The 14,046-nt window shown below is 43.8% G+C and overlaps 1 protein-coding gene across 3 annotated transcripts; it reads left to right on the forward strand.

Moving 5' to 3' along the window:
• Positions 1 to 957: 957 nt before the first annotated feature.
• On the forward strand, positions 958 to 12,683 carry LOC135546692 (cyclin-L1-like). Of its 3 annotated transcripts, none has more exons than XM_064975304.1 (11): positions 958 to 1,291; positions 1,702 to 1,776; positions 2,143 to 2,255; positions 4,612 to 4,735; positions 5,033 to 5,097; positions 8,354 to 8,453; positions 9,938 to 10,042; positions 10,392 to 10,533; positions 11,102 to 11,213; positions 11,332 to 11,418; positions 11,662 to 12,683. In XM_064975304.1, the coding sequence occupies exons 1-11, from the start codon at positions 1,031 to 1,033 to the stop codon at positions 12,110 to 12,112; spliced, it is 1,635 nt and encodes a 544-aa protein (XP_064831376.1). In that variant the 5' UTR covers positions 958 to 1,030; the 3' UTR covers positions 12,113 to 12,683. The 3 variants fall into 3 exon arrangements, with proteins under 3 accessions (XP_064831376.1, XP_064831377.1, XP_064831378.1); XM_064975305.1 differs by having other exon boundaries at positions 4,615 to 4,735; XM_064975306.1 differs by lacking the exons at positions 958 to 1,291; positions 1,702 to 1,776; positions 2,143 to 2,255 and adding an exon at positions 2,730 to 2,761 and having other exon boundaries at positions 4,615 to 4,735.
• Positions 12,684 to 14,046: the final 1,363 nt, after the last annotated feature.

Genomic DNA, 14,046 nt, shown 5'->3' on the forward strand with positions numbered 1-14,046 from the left:
AACTACCCTGAACAAAACAAACTACCCTGAACAAAAATAGAAATTCAACATGTAACGTGTTTCATGAGCTGAAATAAAAGATCCCAGAAATGTTCCATATGCACAATTTTTTTTTTTTTATCTTCTAACTTTTCTGCACAAATTTGTTAACATCCCTGTTAGTGAGCATTTCTCCAAAATAACCCATCCACCTGACTGGTGTAGCATATCAAGAAGCTGATTAAACAGCATGATCATTAAACAGGCCCACCTTGTTGTGCTGGGGACAATAAAAGGCCACTCTAAAATGTGCAGTTTTGTCACACAACACAATGCCATAATGTCTCAAGTTTTGAGGGAGTGTGCAATTGGCATGCGGATTGCAGGAATGTCCACCAGAGAATTTAATGTTTATTTCTATACCACAAGCTGCCTCCAACGTAATTTTAGAGAATTTGGCAGTACATCCAACTGGCCTCACAACCAAAGACCACGTTTATGGCGTCGTGTGGGTAAGCGGTTTACTGATGAAAATAGTGCCCCATAATGGTAATGGGGCCATGGATAAGGCAGGCATATGCTTCGGACAACGAACACAATTGCATTTTATCCATGGCAATTATCCATACCCTGACGATCACTATTGCCTTTATATTTTTGTTCAGTATACATTGTCGCAGTAAGACGGGCGGATGGATATGTTCAAACGCTGTATTAAAAAAAAAAAGTTCCCAGAATTATCGTCATTCACAATTCCAGACAGTTACCAAAAATCACTTGCTTGCTCCTTTCCATCATCCATTCCCATGAGATTACAGACCAAATTGTATGCTAAATGATATGACTAATATTATATAGCCTATTGTTACAAAAATGCCGTAAGGCACTTCAGCAAAATGTATGATTCATTGGAACTATTTCATTCCTGTCACAAAGTTCCGTATACGTATTGTGTACGTAGTTCAACAGCGCGCCGACGTCATCGATTTGATCATCTCTCCTTTCTCGGTCGGTGAAGCGGTCCAGGCTCTCTGCGTTGTTGTGTCGTTCAATGCTTTCATTTGTGGCGAACATGGCCGCTGTTCCCCTCTCCGCCGTTCCCAACACGTCCGCGAACAACGATGGGATCCTTATAGGCGACAGAGTTTACTCTGAAGTTTACCTCACTATCAGCAACTCTCTCATACCGGAGGAAAGGCTTCAGCCAACCCCGTCTATGCTCGATGGCCTCGACCTGCACACGGAGACCGACCTCCGTATCCTGGGTTGTGAGCTAATTCAATCGGCTGGTATTCTTCTACGATTGCCACAGGTAAACACTCAAATGTCAATCCATTACCGTCAACATCTGAAAAACATAACTAGGTTACTCTAGTTGCCATTGTTTTAGAACTCACCTCTTTGTTTATATAACCCGTCAAAATGAGGCTACGGAAGGGAAATACCCAAGCCAAGGCCGAACTCACAGCGAGCTAATTTATTGATTAGTGTAATCTAGTAGGCTAACTTGGTCAGTGACGGGTCAAGTTGTCGAATCAGATATCATATTTAGCGCAATTATCTGTGTTCTACTAATGGTACTTATATAATGAAGTAGTTGAATTTATACGTGTGGAGCGATTACATCCGGGGCTGTGGGATGACCAGGACAAAATGGCGGATTCGTGGAATTGAAAGCAAACGATACTTCCGTCTAATGTAGTTTTGTTTTTTACATTTCAGGTGGCAATGGCTACGGGTCAAGTTCTTTTTCATCGTTTTTTCTACTCTAAATCGTTTGTCAAACACAGTTTTGAGGTAAGTCAGTGTCTCTTTCAGCAGTTTAGCAACACAACAGTTAGTTTAGCTACGACACTTACAGACGGAACGATCATTGACTCACTGGTGGTGTGCGGAGAGGGAACGTTTACATTGGCGGCCATATTGTCATTTACTGTAAGTTAGAATAGTTGGTTTGTCACGAAACCCACATAGGCCCGTTTTTAAGGTTGAAACCATTCCTAACTGATTGTAGCTATCTAACATTTGATTTGATATAGCTTACCACTTTATATAAAGTGGTTATCATTGCAAGGCCCCAGAGTAATGTTAGTGTTTTGATAGCTAACCACATCTAGCTTCATACGGTGACTGACGTTCTGTTATTCTATTCGTGTCCCCCAGATTGTTGCTATGGCCTGTGTCAACTTGGCGTCCAAGATCGAGGAAGCACCGAGACGATTCAGAGACGTCATCAATGTTTTTCACCATTTAAAACAGAGTCACAGAGGCAAAAGGTAAGCATCCATATAGAAACTATCCTTCATTCCTTCATTTCTGTTAAATGTTACGTTAACCATTTGTGAAAGGGCACATGTATTCATCCGGCATTACATGTAATTAGTAACTATGTTTTCAGTATCTCGCATGATGTTGATCTGATGTATTCATGTGACAGTGACCTTCTGTTGATCCATGTAATCTAAACCATACTCTAAAACGTTTCAGTTTCCTCATCTCTGATCAATGGTAGTTACAGCAATATATTCACAGCTACCTACATAGACAAGTAGTTCAGTGAAAGGTGATGCATTAACACATCTAACCTAAAGTGTTGCTTTGCCAAGACAAAACCAACTTGGCACCAGAAGACAACACTGTGCTAGACGAGTGTCTTTCTTTGACCAGAATAATCTGTTCAGTTCCAATTCTAAGGCTGTGGTATTAACTTGGGTTCTCTTTTCCCTTGCAACCAACTAACAGCGACCAGCTACATTTACCAAAGCCTGGGTGATGTGGAATGGTACGTAGAGATGAAGCAGTCGGCATGACAACCATGAGCGAGGTGTCACCCCCCTCCCCTGGGAGACGCCCGTGGTGTGAGTCACTGCGGTGCACTGGGATCGGGGAGGACAGGTTGGCCGCGGGTCCTAGGCTGGGAGCCTTGGGGACTCCTTTGACTCAGTCTAAGCTTTGGGTGTTTGCGGATCCTGTGGTAATGTAGCTCAAACACTACATACAGTATGTACTACAGAGCAACCTCCCTCATTCACCAAATGGCATTCGTGGCTTTCACAGAAATATCACCTTTTTCTTTCCTCTTAGAATATTTGCTGAATTGTTGATATGCATATGTTCACTATCTAGATTTTAATATTGAGGGGAGAGAATATGTTTAAGAGCTGGGTTGGTGCAGTTGTTTGTTTTACTCTACATCGCCACCTGTGACTGGACATAAGCTGAGTTCTTCAGGTGCTTGATTTTTTTTTTTAGAGATTTTGTTTAGAGGAAATAGTTTTCTCTTGAAATTGACCATGGTATGCTAAATTTAAGTCAGTCTGAAGTAGATGTAGCTGTTCCACCTGACTGATTTCAGCTTGTGTAGTAACTTAGAAACACAAACGGAAGCTGTACACATTTTCCATGTCACATGTTTTTGTCATCCTGTCTATACTTCACTGAAGTCAGGAAATTAGTAAATCCAAACTTGTTTTTGTGCCATGAAATACACGTTTTAATTGTAACTTTGGTCATGTTTGCGGTCTAGTAAATGTCCAGTTAGAAAATGTATTTAGTTCTGACTGAGATTTGGCGTCCAGAGGTATTATCTACAGAGTTATGTTATTACCATGTCATATCAGAGTACCAGATAGCTACAGAGTCACATTGTTACCATTATCATGTCAGAGTACCAGCTAGGAATGCCAGGACACTTACATAACTTCTGCTGTGGCGTCCTTCATGTTGTGTGGGCAGGTTCTGGGTGTTAACTGGGAGCTACCAGGACTGAATGGGATGAGATCTGTGCTGCATTAGTTCCAGGTTTTTATCTGGGTTAAGAGAGATTCTAGGGTCCTTTCCACGCTTCTTAGAAGTTTATGCCGTTGGGGTTCACATGAAATACACGTCTATCTCAATGTGACTCTCCTGGTTAAATAAAGTGTACATCAACATGTATTTTTTTACCCCCAGTACATGTATGAGTCTAGACAGTGATGTCCAAAGTTGAGTGTATTTGTTGTCATTAAAAACCTGGGGTTTTGATCTGTAAACTGAAGGGTTTTTGGCCACCACCCACATTTCTAGTCTCGTGTGTCCGTTTTCTTACAAATAGTTTTTTTAGGTGCATGTTCTGTAGGTCATCGTAGTGTAGGCCCATACCTTAAGGAGTTTCTATCCATCATGTGGTGAAGTGTATGTTTGGCTTGTAATGCTTCCTTATTGGGTGACTGTATGACTGAAGTCAGTCAATTGGTTATTTTCTTTTACAGTATTTGTCATCACTTAAGTTGAGAATATATATTTTTTTTTTGCGTCCCGTTTCTATTCCTAATACAACAATACAAGGTGAGGAACTGATTGGCTAGTCTAGTTCCACCCAGGTTTGGTAATGTTTAGGGTATGTTGATATTTCTGTCAAAGCTGTGATGTGTGGTGACTTCGGGCAGACATTGGACCGTGTGACTCAAAAGCTTCCACTGAAATCACAGGAGCTAACTAAACCCCTAAAAAAACACTCAATTTGGGCCTGTTGCTTTAAGTTGGTCCAAGGGGAAAAGAGAACCAGTCAAAGAAAGCAGAAGGGTGCTTTCTTTTAGTCTGTTTTTGATGGGGGGGGAAACATTTTTGGTTATTTTCATTCTTTTTATAAAGCAGGAGTGCAAGTTCATTGATTCTTGATCAGAACTACATTAATACCAAAAACCAAGTGATCAAAGCTGAACGGAGAATCCTGAAGGAGCTGGGCTTCTGCGTACACGTCAAGCATCCGCACAAGGTGAGACCCAGTTACACCTCTCACAACTCTCACGCATTGCAACCGGTGTTATTCTGACTCAGTTACAGCTCCATTTATCTCTCGGCATTTAGCTTTAGGCCCAACCTATCAGACTCCACTAACACTGCTGTTCAGTTAAGGCTGTGAAGGTTTCTGTGACTCACATGACACCGCTGTAGTTATGTTGTTCTAGAACATTGTCGAATTCTCGGTACAAGGCTGGTGGTTTGCATTCTTCGGTCTAGGGATTGTGAAACCGCATTGGTTATTGCATAATGTCAATTGGTCTTGTTCCAGATAATTGTCATGTACCTGCAAGTCCTGGAATGTGAGAAGAACCAGACTCTGGTCCAGACCGCCTGGTAAGTACATGGCCTGTACCTGAACTAACCCGGTGCCCTACGTCTGATTCCACCCCTCTGTAACCTCTCTTCTATGATGGATTCATTATTGAGACCTGTTTGTTATCCTCTTGTCCTTTACCTAGCTATTTATAGTCTGATTCTGGTGCCCAAGGAACTCAGTTTAACTTTGTCCTTTCTCTCTACTCTTTGATTAAAGGGTAGTCCATGCTGGTAAGTCTCATAAAGAACCTCTGAACTCTGCTCCTCCAACCACATGACCCCAGGAAGCTCCCCCCCCCATTGGCTGGCTGCCCTTCTCGGAGACAGCCAATCCAGTGAGAGCTCTGCCCGAGATCCACTGAAGGGGGCGGGCCTTTCCCAACTGCCAACATGGTCTTGTTTTCTCTTGGGGGTGTCCAGAAGAATTTGTGTTTTTTGGGATTGTGCTTCCAAGGTTAAACTGTTTTTTCTTTGTTGTTTTTTTAACCAAATAGATATCTCTAACTACAATAGCATTTTTTTTCTTCTAGTTGCTTGCTTTAGATTCGAAGTAAGCATAGTTTTTTTGTTGTTGACTGGATCGTGTGCTGTTGAACTGTCTGTTTGATTTTTGCACAAACTGATGTGGTCTCCAGACATGTCTTTCAGGATGATCCTGCTCAGTCTTTGACACCAAGGACCTGTCTCGTCCCCCATCCATTTCCACCGGCCATTTTGTTTAGCAGTAGTCGCTATCTATAGTCCACGGTTCCAACCCTCGTCCAGTCTAGGGGAGTCTGTTCTGTCTCGTCCCCCATCCATTTCCACCGGCCACTTTGTTTAGCAGTAGTCGCTATCTATAGTCCACGGTTCCAACCCTCGTCCAGTCTAGGGGAGTCTGTTCTGTCTCGTCCCCCATCCATTTCCACCGGCCATTTTGTTTAGCAGTAGTCGCTATCTATAGTCCACGGTTCCAACCCTCGTCCAGTCTAGGGGAGTCTGTTCTGTCTCGTCCCCATCCATTTCCACCGGCCATTTTGTTTAGCAGTAGTCGCTATCTATAGTCCATGGTTCCAACATCCTCGTCCAGTCTAGGGGAGTCTGTTCTGTCTCGTCCCCCATCCATTTCCACCGGCCATTTTGTTTAGCAGTAGTCGCTATCTATAGTCCACGGTTCCAACCCTCGTCCAGTCTAGGGGAGTCTGTTCTGTCTCGTCCCCATCCATTTCCACCGGCCATTTTGTTTAGCAGTAGTCGCTATCTATAGTCCACGGTTCCAACCCTCGTCCAGTCTAGGGGAGTCTGTTCTGTCTCGTCCCCCATCCATTTCCACCGGCCATTTTGTTTAGCAGTAGTCGCTATCTATAGTCCACGGTTCCAACCCTCGTCCAGTCTAGGGGAGTCTGTTCTGTCTCCCCATCCCCCATCCATTTCCACCGGCCATTTTGTTTAGCAGTAGTCGCTATCTATAGTCCACGGTTCCAACCCTCGTCCAGTCTAGGGAGTCTGTTCTGTCTCGTCCCCATCCATTTCCACCGGCCATTTTGTTTAGCAGTAGTCGCTATCTATAGTCCACGGTTCCAACCCTCGTCCAGTCTAGGGGAGTCTGTTCTGTCTCGTCCCCATCCATTTCCACCGGCCATTTTGTTTAGCAGTAGTCGCTATCTATAGTCCACGTTTCCAACCCTCGTCCAGTCTAGGGGAGTCTGTTCTGTCTCGTCCCCCATCCATTTCCACCGGCCATTTTGTTTAGCAGTAGTCGCTATCTATAGTCCACGGTTCCAACCCTCGTCCAGTCTAGGGGAGTCTGTTCTGTCTCGTCCCCCATCCATTTCCACCGGCCATTTTGTTTAGCAGTAGTCGCTATCTATAGTCCACGGTTCCAACCCTCGTCCAGTCTAGGGGAGTCTGTTCTGTCTCGTCCCCCATCCATTTCCACCGGCCATTTTTTTTTAGCAGTAGTCGCTATCTATAGTCCACGGTTCCAACCCTCGTCCAGTCTAGGGGAGTCTGTTCTGGGGGACCCTTGTGTGTGCTGCTTTTCATTTTGAGGCTGTCTGAATGTTGTCCGATCTGAAATCATATGACAACCCCCCACACACAAGGGTCACGCTCCAGGACTGACTCAGAATGGGGAATTCTGCTCAGACAATTCAGTGAAGACCAGTTTAGATTTCAATCTCTTTAGAGCTAGTTTTTTTTTTTTTCACCAGTAAAGCTAGGTTTTGCATATCCGACCCAGCTTCCATTGAATCCTGACGGGTACACGGGGTGGGATCTGTATAGGGTGGGAAAGGATTGCACCAACAGTCTTCTGTCCCATCACCCCTCATTTTCCTGTTTCTGTCTGACTGCTTGGTAGGCGACAAAACCATCAGTCTGAAATGTCTGTTGTCTGTCAGATGTTGTCATGCCTGAGCTATAGCTTATCAGGGTCACTGAAACTCAAGACAACTATCTACAATTAGAATCCCACTTTAAAACACCGTGAACCCTGATAGCTTCCATCAACCGTCACGTCACTGTTCTACACATGGCAGCTTTGTGTTGGCCTTTTGATGTGGATTTCAGGGTTACCTAGCGACTCTTTAACTGCCGAGTGCATCATGTCTGACCTGTCCAATCGGATCCTTGATCTGCAGTCCATCTCCTCTCTGCCAAGGGATAAGTCATTACCTATCTTGCCGATGGCTGCATATCCTAAAGGGCTGCTGTATGTCTTTGGTCACCTCGGTCTGCTCTGCATTCCCTTGCTGTTTGCATGCATACTTTTAGACAGGCATGTCCTCTGAGAATGGTAGGACGCATGTCCACCTCTGAATAGGACTTGTGTACTTTTTGTTTTGGGTGCCGTATTGTCTTTAGACGCTATAGACCAGTGGGCTCTTGGATAATCGTCCTGTCCTGTGTACAAGCTTTCATCTGTGACGCTGCATGTCCAGCCCAACACCAACATGGATGAGAGAGAGAGAGAGAGAGAGAGACAAAGCTAAACTAGAGTCTCCTTACTGTTTGTGTTTATTACTATTTCAGATGTATAACTGTCTTTATTTGAGTGGTCACCAATTCTGGTCCTGTAGAGCTGCACTGTACAGGCTTTTGTTTCACCCCTGCACTAACACGTGGTTGAAGTAACACGGTCGAGCTGGAACAAGCTTGCACATCCTTTAGCTGTTGAGGACCAGCTGGTGACTGCCCAGACCAGTGTTTCTGTGATCTGGTCTGTTGGGGGAGGGACACAAGGCTATGGGAGGAGATGGTGCTATGTTTCTGTATGTTGCTTGTGTCCCTGTAGGAACTACATGAATGACAGCCTTAGGACCAACGTGTTTGTGAGGTTCCAAGCTGAAACCATCGCATGTGCCTGCATCTACCTGGCTGCCAGAGCTCTCCAGGTACGGCTGGATTGGATTTGGCTTCTCATTTTCATCTCACCGTCTCTGTCTTTCTCCCACCTCTTCCAATCTCTAGTCTTCCACTCGCGGAACCCCTTGCCAACAGCCAATGAAATTGCAGGGCGCCAAATACAAATCAACAAATCTCATAAATCAAATTTCTCAAACACACAAGTATTGGGCACCATTTTAAAGATAACATTCTCGTGAATCCAGCCAGTGTCTGAGTTAAAAAATGCTTTACAGCGAAAGCTCCACAAACGATTATGTTAGGTCACCACCAAGTCACAGAAAACACAGCCATTTTTCCAGCCAAAGAGAGGAATCACAAAAAGCCCAAATAGAGAGGGAATTAATCACTAACCTTTGATCTTCATCAGATGACACTTATAGGACTTCATGTTACACAATACATGTATGTTTGGTTCGGTAAAGTTCATATTTATGTCCAAAAATCTTATTTTACATTGGCGTGTTATGTTCAGTAGTTCCAAAACATGCAGTGATTTTGCAGAGAGCCACATGAATTTACAGAAATACTCATAATAAATGTTGATGAAATTGTAGATACACTTCTCTTTAATGCAACCGCTGTGTCAGACGTTTTTGTTTTACGGAAAATATATTTTTTTACGGAAAAAGCATAATGTGAGTACAGCGCTCAGAGCCCAAACCAGCCAAAAGAAATATCCGCCATGTTGCGCAGTCAACATTAGTCATAAATAGCATTATAAATATTAACTTACCTTTGATCTTCATCAGAATGCACTCCCAGGAATCCCAGTTCCACAATAAATGTTTGATTTGTTCAATAATGTCCATTTATGTCCAAATAGCTTCTTTTGTTAGGGCATTTAGGTAAACAAATCCAAACGCGGGTTCAGGTTCAGCCAAACGTCAGACGAAAAATTCAAAAAGTTATATTACAGGTCGTAGAAACTTGTCAAACGAAGTATAGAGTCAATCTTTAGGATGTTTTTATCATTAATGTTCCAACCGGAGAATTCCATTGTCTAAGAAAAGCAATGTAACGAGAGCTACCTCTCATGTGAAATGCTTGTGACTGAGAACGAGGCTGCTGCCAGACCTCATCCCCCCCCCTTCACTGTCGAAGCCTGAAACAACGTTCTAAAGAAGGTTGACATCTAGTGGGAGCCTTAGGAAGTGCATAATGACTCCATATCCCACTGTGTATTCGATAGGGGCTGGGTTCAAAAACTACAAACCTCAGATTTCCCACTTCCTGTTTGGATTTTTTTTCTCAGGTTTTTGCATATGAGTTCTGTTCCTCAGACATCATTCAGGAGCAGCAGTTTTGGGAACTTCAGAGTTTTCTATCCAATAATAATATGCAAATATTAGCATCTGGGACTGAGTAGGAGGCAGTTTACTCTGGGCACCTTATTCATCCAAAAGTGAAAATGCTGCCCCCTATCCCAAAGAAGTTATTAACTAAGGTGCTGTGTGTTTCTGTGTGTCTGTAGATGCCTCTCCCATCCAGACCTCACTGGTATCTGCTGTTTGGAGCCACGGAGGAAGAGATCAAGGATATCTGTATCACCACCCTCAAACTGTACACCAGGAAGAAGGTACATACTGGGACGGCAGGGTAGTCTAGTGGTTAGAGCTTTGGACTAGTAACCGAAAGGTTGCAAGTTCGAATCTCCGAGCTGACAAAGTACAAATCTGCCGTTCTGCCCCTGAACAGGCAGTTAACCCACTGTTCCTAGGCCGTCATTGAAAATAAGAAACTAATTTTGTTCTTAACTGACTTGCCTAGTAAAATAAAATAATAATAAAATGAATAAAAGTATCAGTATCACCCCCAAACCTTCTAGCAACCCTGGAACCATGGTCTTGTGCCATGCATCCTCCTGCTGTATGATGCAATACACCTTAACTGCTCAACCCTCCTTACACTGTCTCTCTCTGGGCCAGCCGGACTATGACCACCTGGAGAAGGAAGTGGAGAAGAGGAAGATGTCTCTGCAGGAGGCCAAGCTGAAGGCTAAAGGGCTGAACCCCGATGGGACCCCAGCTCTGTCCAACCTGGGAGGCTTCTCTCCTGGATCCAAACCCTGTGAGTTTACGGGTTGGTTGTTCATTTAAACCCTGTGAGGTTACCTTACTATGGTTGTTCATTTAAACCCTGTGAGTTTACGGGTTGGTTGTTCATTTAAACCCTGTGAGGTTACCTTACTATGGTTGTTCATTTAAACCCTGTGAGGTTACGGGTTGGTTGTTCATTTAAACCCTGTGAGGTTACCTTACTATGGTTGTTCATTTAAACCCTGTGAGTTTACGGGTTGGTTGTTCATTTAAACCCTGTGAGGTTACGGGTTGGTTGTTCATTTAAACCCTGTGAGGTTACGGGTTGGTTGTTCATTTAAACCCTGTGAGGTTACCTTACCATAGTTGTTTATTTAGGCAAGTGCCCTGCTCAAATCTGGTCATCAGAGATGAAGTACATTGTGGTTGTTGGGTCTGTGGTTCAACCTGTCTAATGACCTTCTCTCCCTTTCTAAAAGAAATGCTTAATTTATTTTTTTAATATATCTATTTTTTTAAATACAAGAATGAACCTAACTTTAGGTTTCAAATCGGGGACCAGCCGGTGTAATGACATGTGATGTGTCTGTGTTCCTTAGGTTCCCCCAATGTAGTGAAGGTGGAGGATACATCTCCAAACCTCCAGGCCCTCAAACCTGTAAAGAAAGAGCCGGACAGCAGAGCCCAGGGCTCCAAGAGCCCACACAACGGGTAAAGACATGCTCTTCAACAGAACCGGGCTTATTGTTTTTTCCCCTGTTGAAGTTGTGTTTTTATGTTCAGCGGACACCTCTAATGGAAATGGCATCTTCTCTCTCTCTCTTCTCAGGTTGAGGAAGGAGGTGAAGATTGGAAGGAACAATGGGAGTGGATCTCGTTCCAGAACTCGCTCGCGATCACGCTCCCCGCGCAGACAGTAAGACCTCACTCCTTCATTAATTACTGTGTAGACTGGATGCAAATTACTGTAGTAAACTGGTACTTTCCAGACAGTTTACTACAGTACCGGCCAGGTTACTGCTCTGCTTTACGGCCAGGTTACTGCTCTGCTTTGCGGCCAGGTTACTGCTCTGCTTTGCGGCCAGGTTACTGCTCTGCTTTGCGGCCAGGTTACTGCTGAGGACCACTGTCTTACCTGTTTTCTTTACCGTCTCTGCAGTTACAACAGCCGACGCAGTCGTTCTGGGACCTACAGTTCTCGTTCCCGCAGTCGCTCTCACAGCCGCAGCCCCTCACCCCGACGACATCCGCCCTCCCCCCTCCTCCCACATCTCAAGTCAAAGCCCGGCCACCATGGCAACATCGACCCCAAGCCATCGAGTCGTCATAGCAGCAGCGGAGGAGGAGGGGCTCACAAGAGGAAGAGGTCCAGGTCGCGCTCTGCCAGCAAGGGAGAGAGGGAACGGGGGAGGGAGCGGGACAGAGATCGCAGCACGTCGGACCTCTCCTCGGCCAAGAAGCACAAGCACGAGAGAGGTGGGCCTGGGGGAGGACATCACCGTGGAGACAGGAGGGATCGGTCCAGGTCGTACGAGCGGGAGCGCACCCACAAGGGCAAACGCCATAGCAGCAGTGGCGGACACTCGGGTCACGGGCGCCACCGCCGCTGACCAGGGTCGGGAGGTTGTACCTCCGCTCCTTAATGCAGTTTTGTCTATTTTATTTTTGTTCTGCTTTCCCACCCCAATCCTTCCATTCAAACCTCTTTTTTTTTTTTATATATATATATATATGTAAAATGATGGACTTGGAGAGAACGTATTTACAGTGTAAAGATGGTTAACTGCTGATTTATTGACAATGCTTTGATTTATAAAAGCGACACTTCAGTGGTAGAAGGAATAAATGTGTATTCAACAATAAAAGAATCATTCAGGAAAGATGTCAATAGTTTTTTTTGCTCAGTGGCCTGAAGGTGACTTCCGGGTTCTATGTGTTGGCTCATTCCGTTGGTCAAATGTGCGTTCGCTAAAACAGTGTTCTGTACAGATGCAAAGGACCTACTGGGCTTCTCTAGAAATAGACCTTATATTTTTTTTTTACAGCTGGATTGCAGACTCTTGATTTCAGAACTTTTTTTTTTTAGGATAGTGGTGAATTTGTTACACTGGTTTTTAGTCTGCATGTGTTCATGTCTGATTTTTACACAATTAAAAATAAATAAAAAATTAAAGAGAACAATTGATTTGACTTGTATTTTGTTACATCGTGCTACAGGTCGTGAAAAGTTGCAGTCGCTATAGGCTGCGTTCACACAGGCAGCATATGTCTTGTCTTTGTCCACTAATGGTCATTTGACCAATCGGATCAGCTCTGAGAAATACCAATTATTGTGGGTAAAATCTGAATTGGGCTGCCGGTGTGAAAGTAGCCAAAATGGGGTGTGTTAAACACCTGTTCATGACAACTCATCCCTTCAACAGTAACAGACCTACATACACCATTTTTTAAAACAAATCTTTTTTTCTTTTTTTTTTCTGAAAAAACAGTAAACATACAAGAAGCATACAAGCCAACAATGGTAACATATTCTTGAGGGTTACAACACATTACAGATTATACAAAGACCTTAAAACAATCAAACCGTGTGTATCTTTTAACAGCTTTCTGAATAGAATAGTGTAGAATGGTCTTAATGTACTGCTCAAATTCCTTCTAGAAAACACAGAATACTTTATTTTTTATTAGTGAATTTATGAAATGTTTCCATTAGCGCAGTTTGAATTATTTGGCAAGAATGTGTTCTTTATCCTTATTATAATTAAGGAAACCGAGCAACACATTCTCCCATATTAAAAACCAAAGTCATCAAGTATATTAACATTATTATAAAACTAAAAATATATTTTTGTAATTTCTTTACATGTAGACAATGCTGAAATAAAGTTAAAACTGTTTCTGGATGCTCAACACAAGAAATACAATCAATGTTAATGACTGTTTTGAGTTTCTTCAGGTTATGATTCGCAGGGAAATTATGATAGATCATTCTGAAAGGCCTCTTTGGCCTTGTTAAAAATAAAGTATTTGTGTGGTAATAACCAGACTTTTTCCCAACAGATATTAGTGACCTATGTATTCCAGTAATTTATGACATAAGGAATGGATACAATCTCCATTTGAAATAAAACATGTATAGATCTGTTGTTCTGAGGGAACAAGGAGAAACATATTTTTCCTAACGGAGAGTCTCCTGGATTAAAGCGAGAGAAGGTGAAGAAGGTGAGGTCTGGTTAAACACCATGAGAGTTCCAGATGGAATAGACTATGGAGAACTCTCTAGGACTTACAGGGATATTGTAACGACATGAGATGAGGGACTGGGCTGCCTGTCCGGACTGGGCTGCGTGTAGGGATTGGGCTACCTGTCCGGACTGGGCTGCGTGTAGGGATTGGGCTGCCTGTCCGGACTGGGCTGCGTGTAGGGATTGGGCTGCCTGTCCGGACTGGGCTGCGTGTAGGGACTGGGCTGCGTGTCGGGATTGGGCTGCGTGTCGGAATTGGGCTGCGTGTAGGGACTGGGCTGCGTGTAGGGACTGGGCTG

Source organism: Oncorhynchus masou, chromosome 9 (genome assembly GCF_036934945.1).
Source record: "Oncorhynchus masou masou isolate Uvic2021 chromosome 9, UVic_Omas_1.1, whole genome shotgun sequence".
Lineage (NCBI taxonomy): Eukaryota > Metazoa > Chordata > Actinopteri > Salmoniformes > Salmonidae > Oncorhynchus > Oncorhynchus masou.

Excerpts from the sequence above, each read along its gene's own strand:
- LOC135546692 (XM_064975304.1), top strand. The coding sequence starts at position 1,031 with ATGCTTTCATTTGTGGCGAACATGGCCGCTGTTCCCCTCTCCGCCGTT. Across the intron at positions 8,454-9,937 it reads TGGCTGCCAGAGCTCTCCAG|ATGCCTCTCCCATCCAGACC; the intron begins GTACGGCTGGAT and ends GTGTGTCTGTAG. Across the intron at positions 10,534-11,101 it reads CTCTCCTGGATCCAAACCCT|GTTCCCCCAATGTAGTGAAG; the intron begins GTGAGTTTACGG and ends TGTGTTCCTTAG.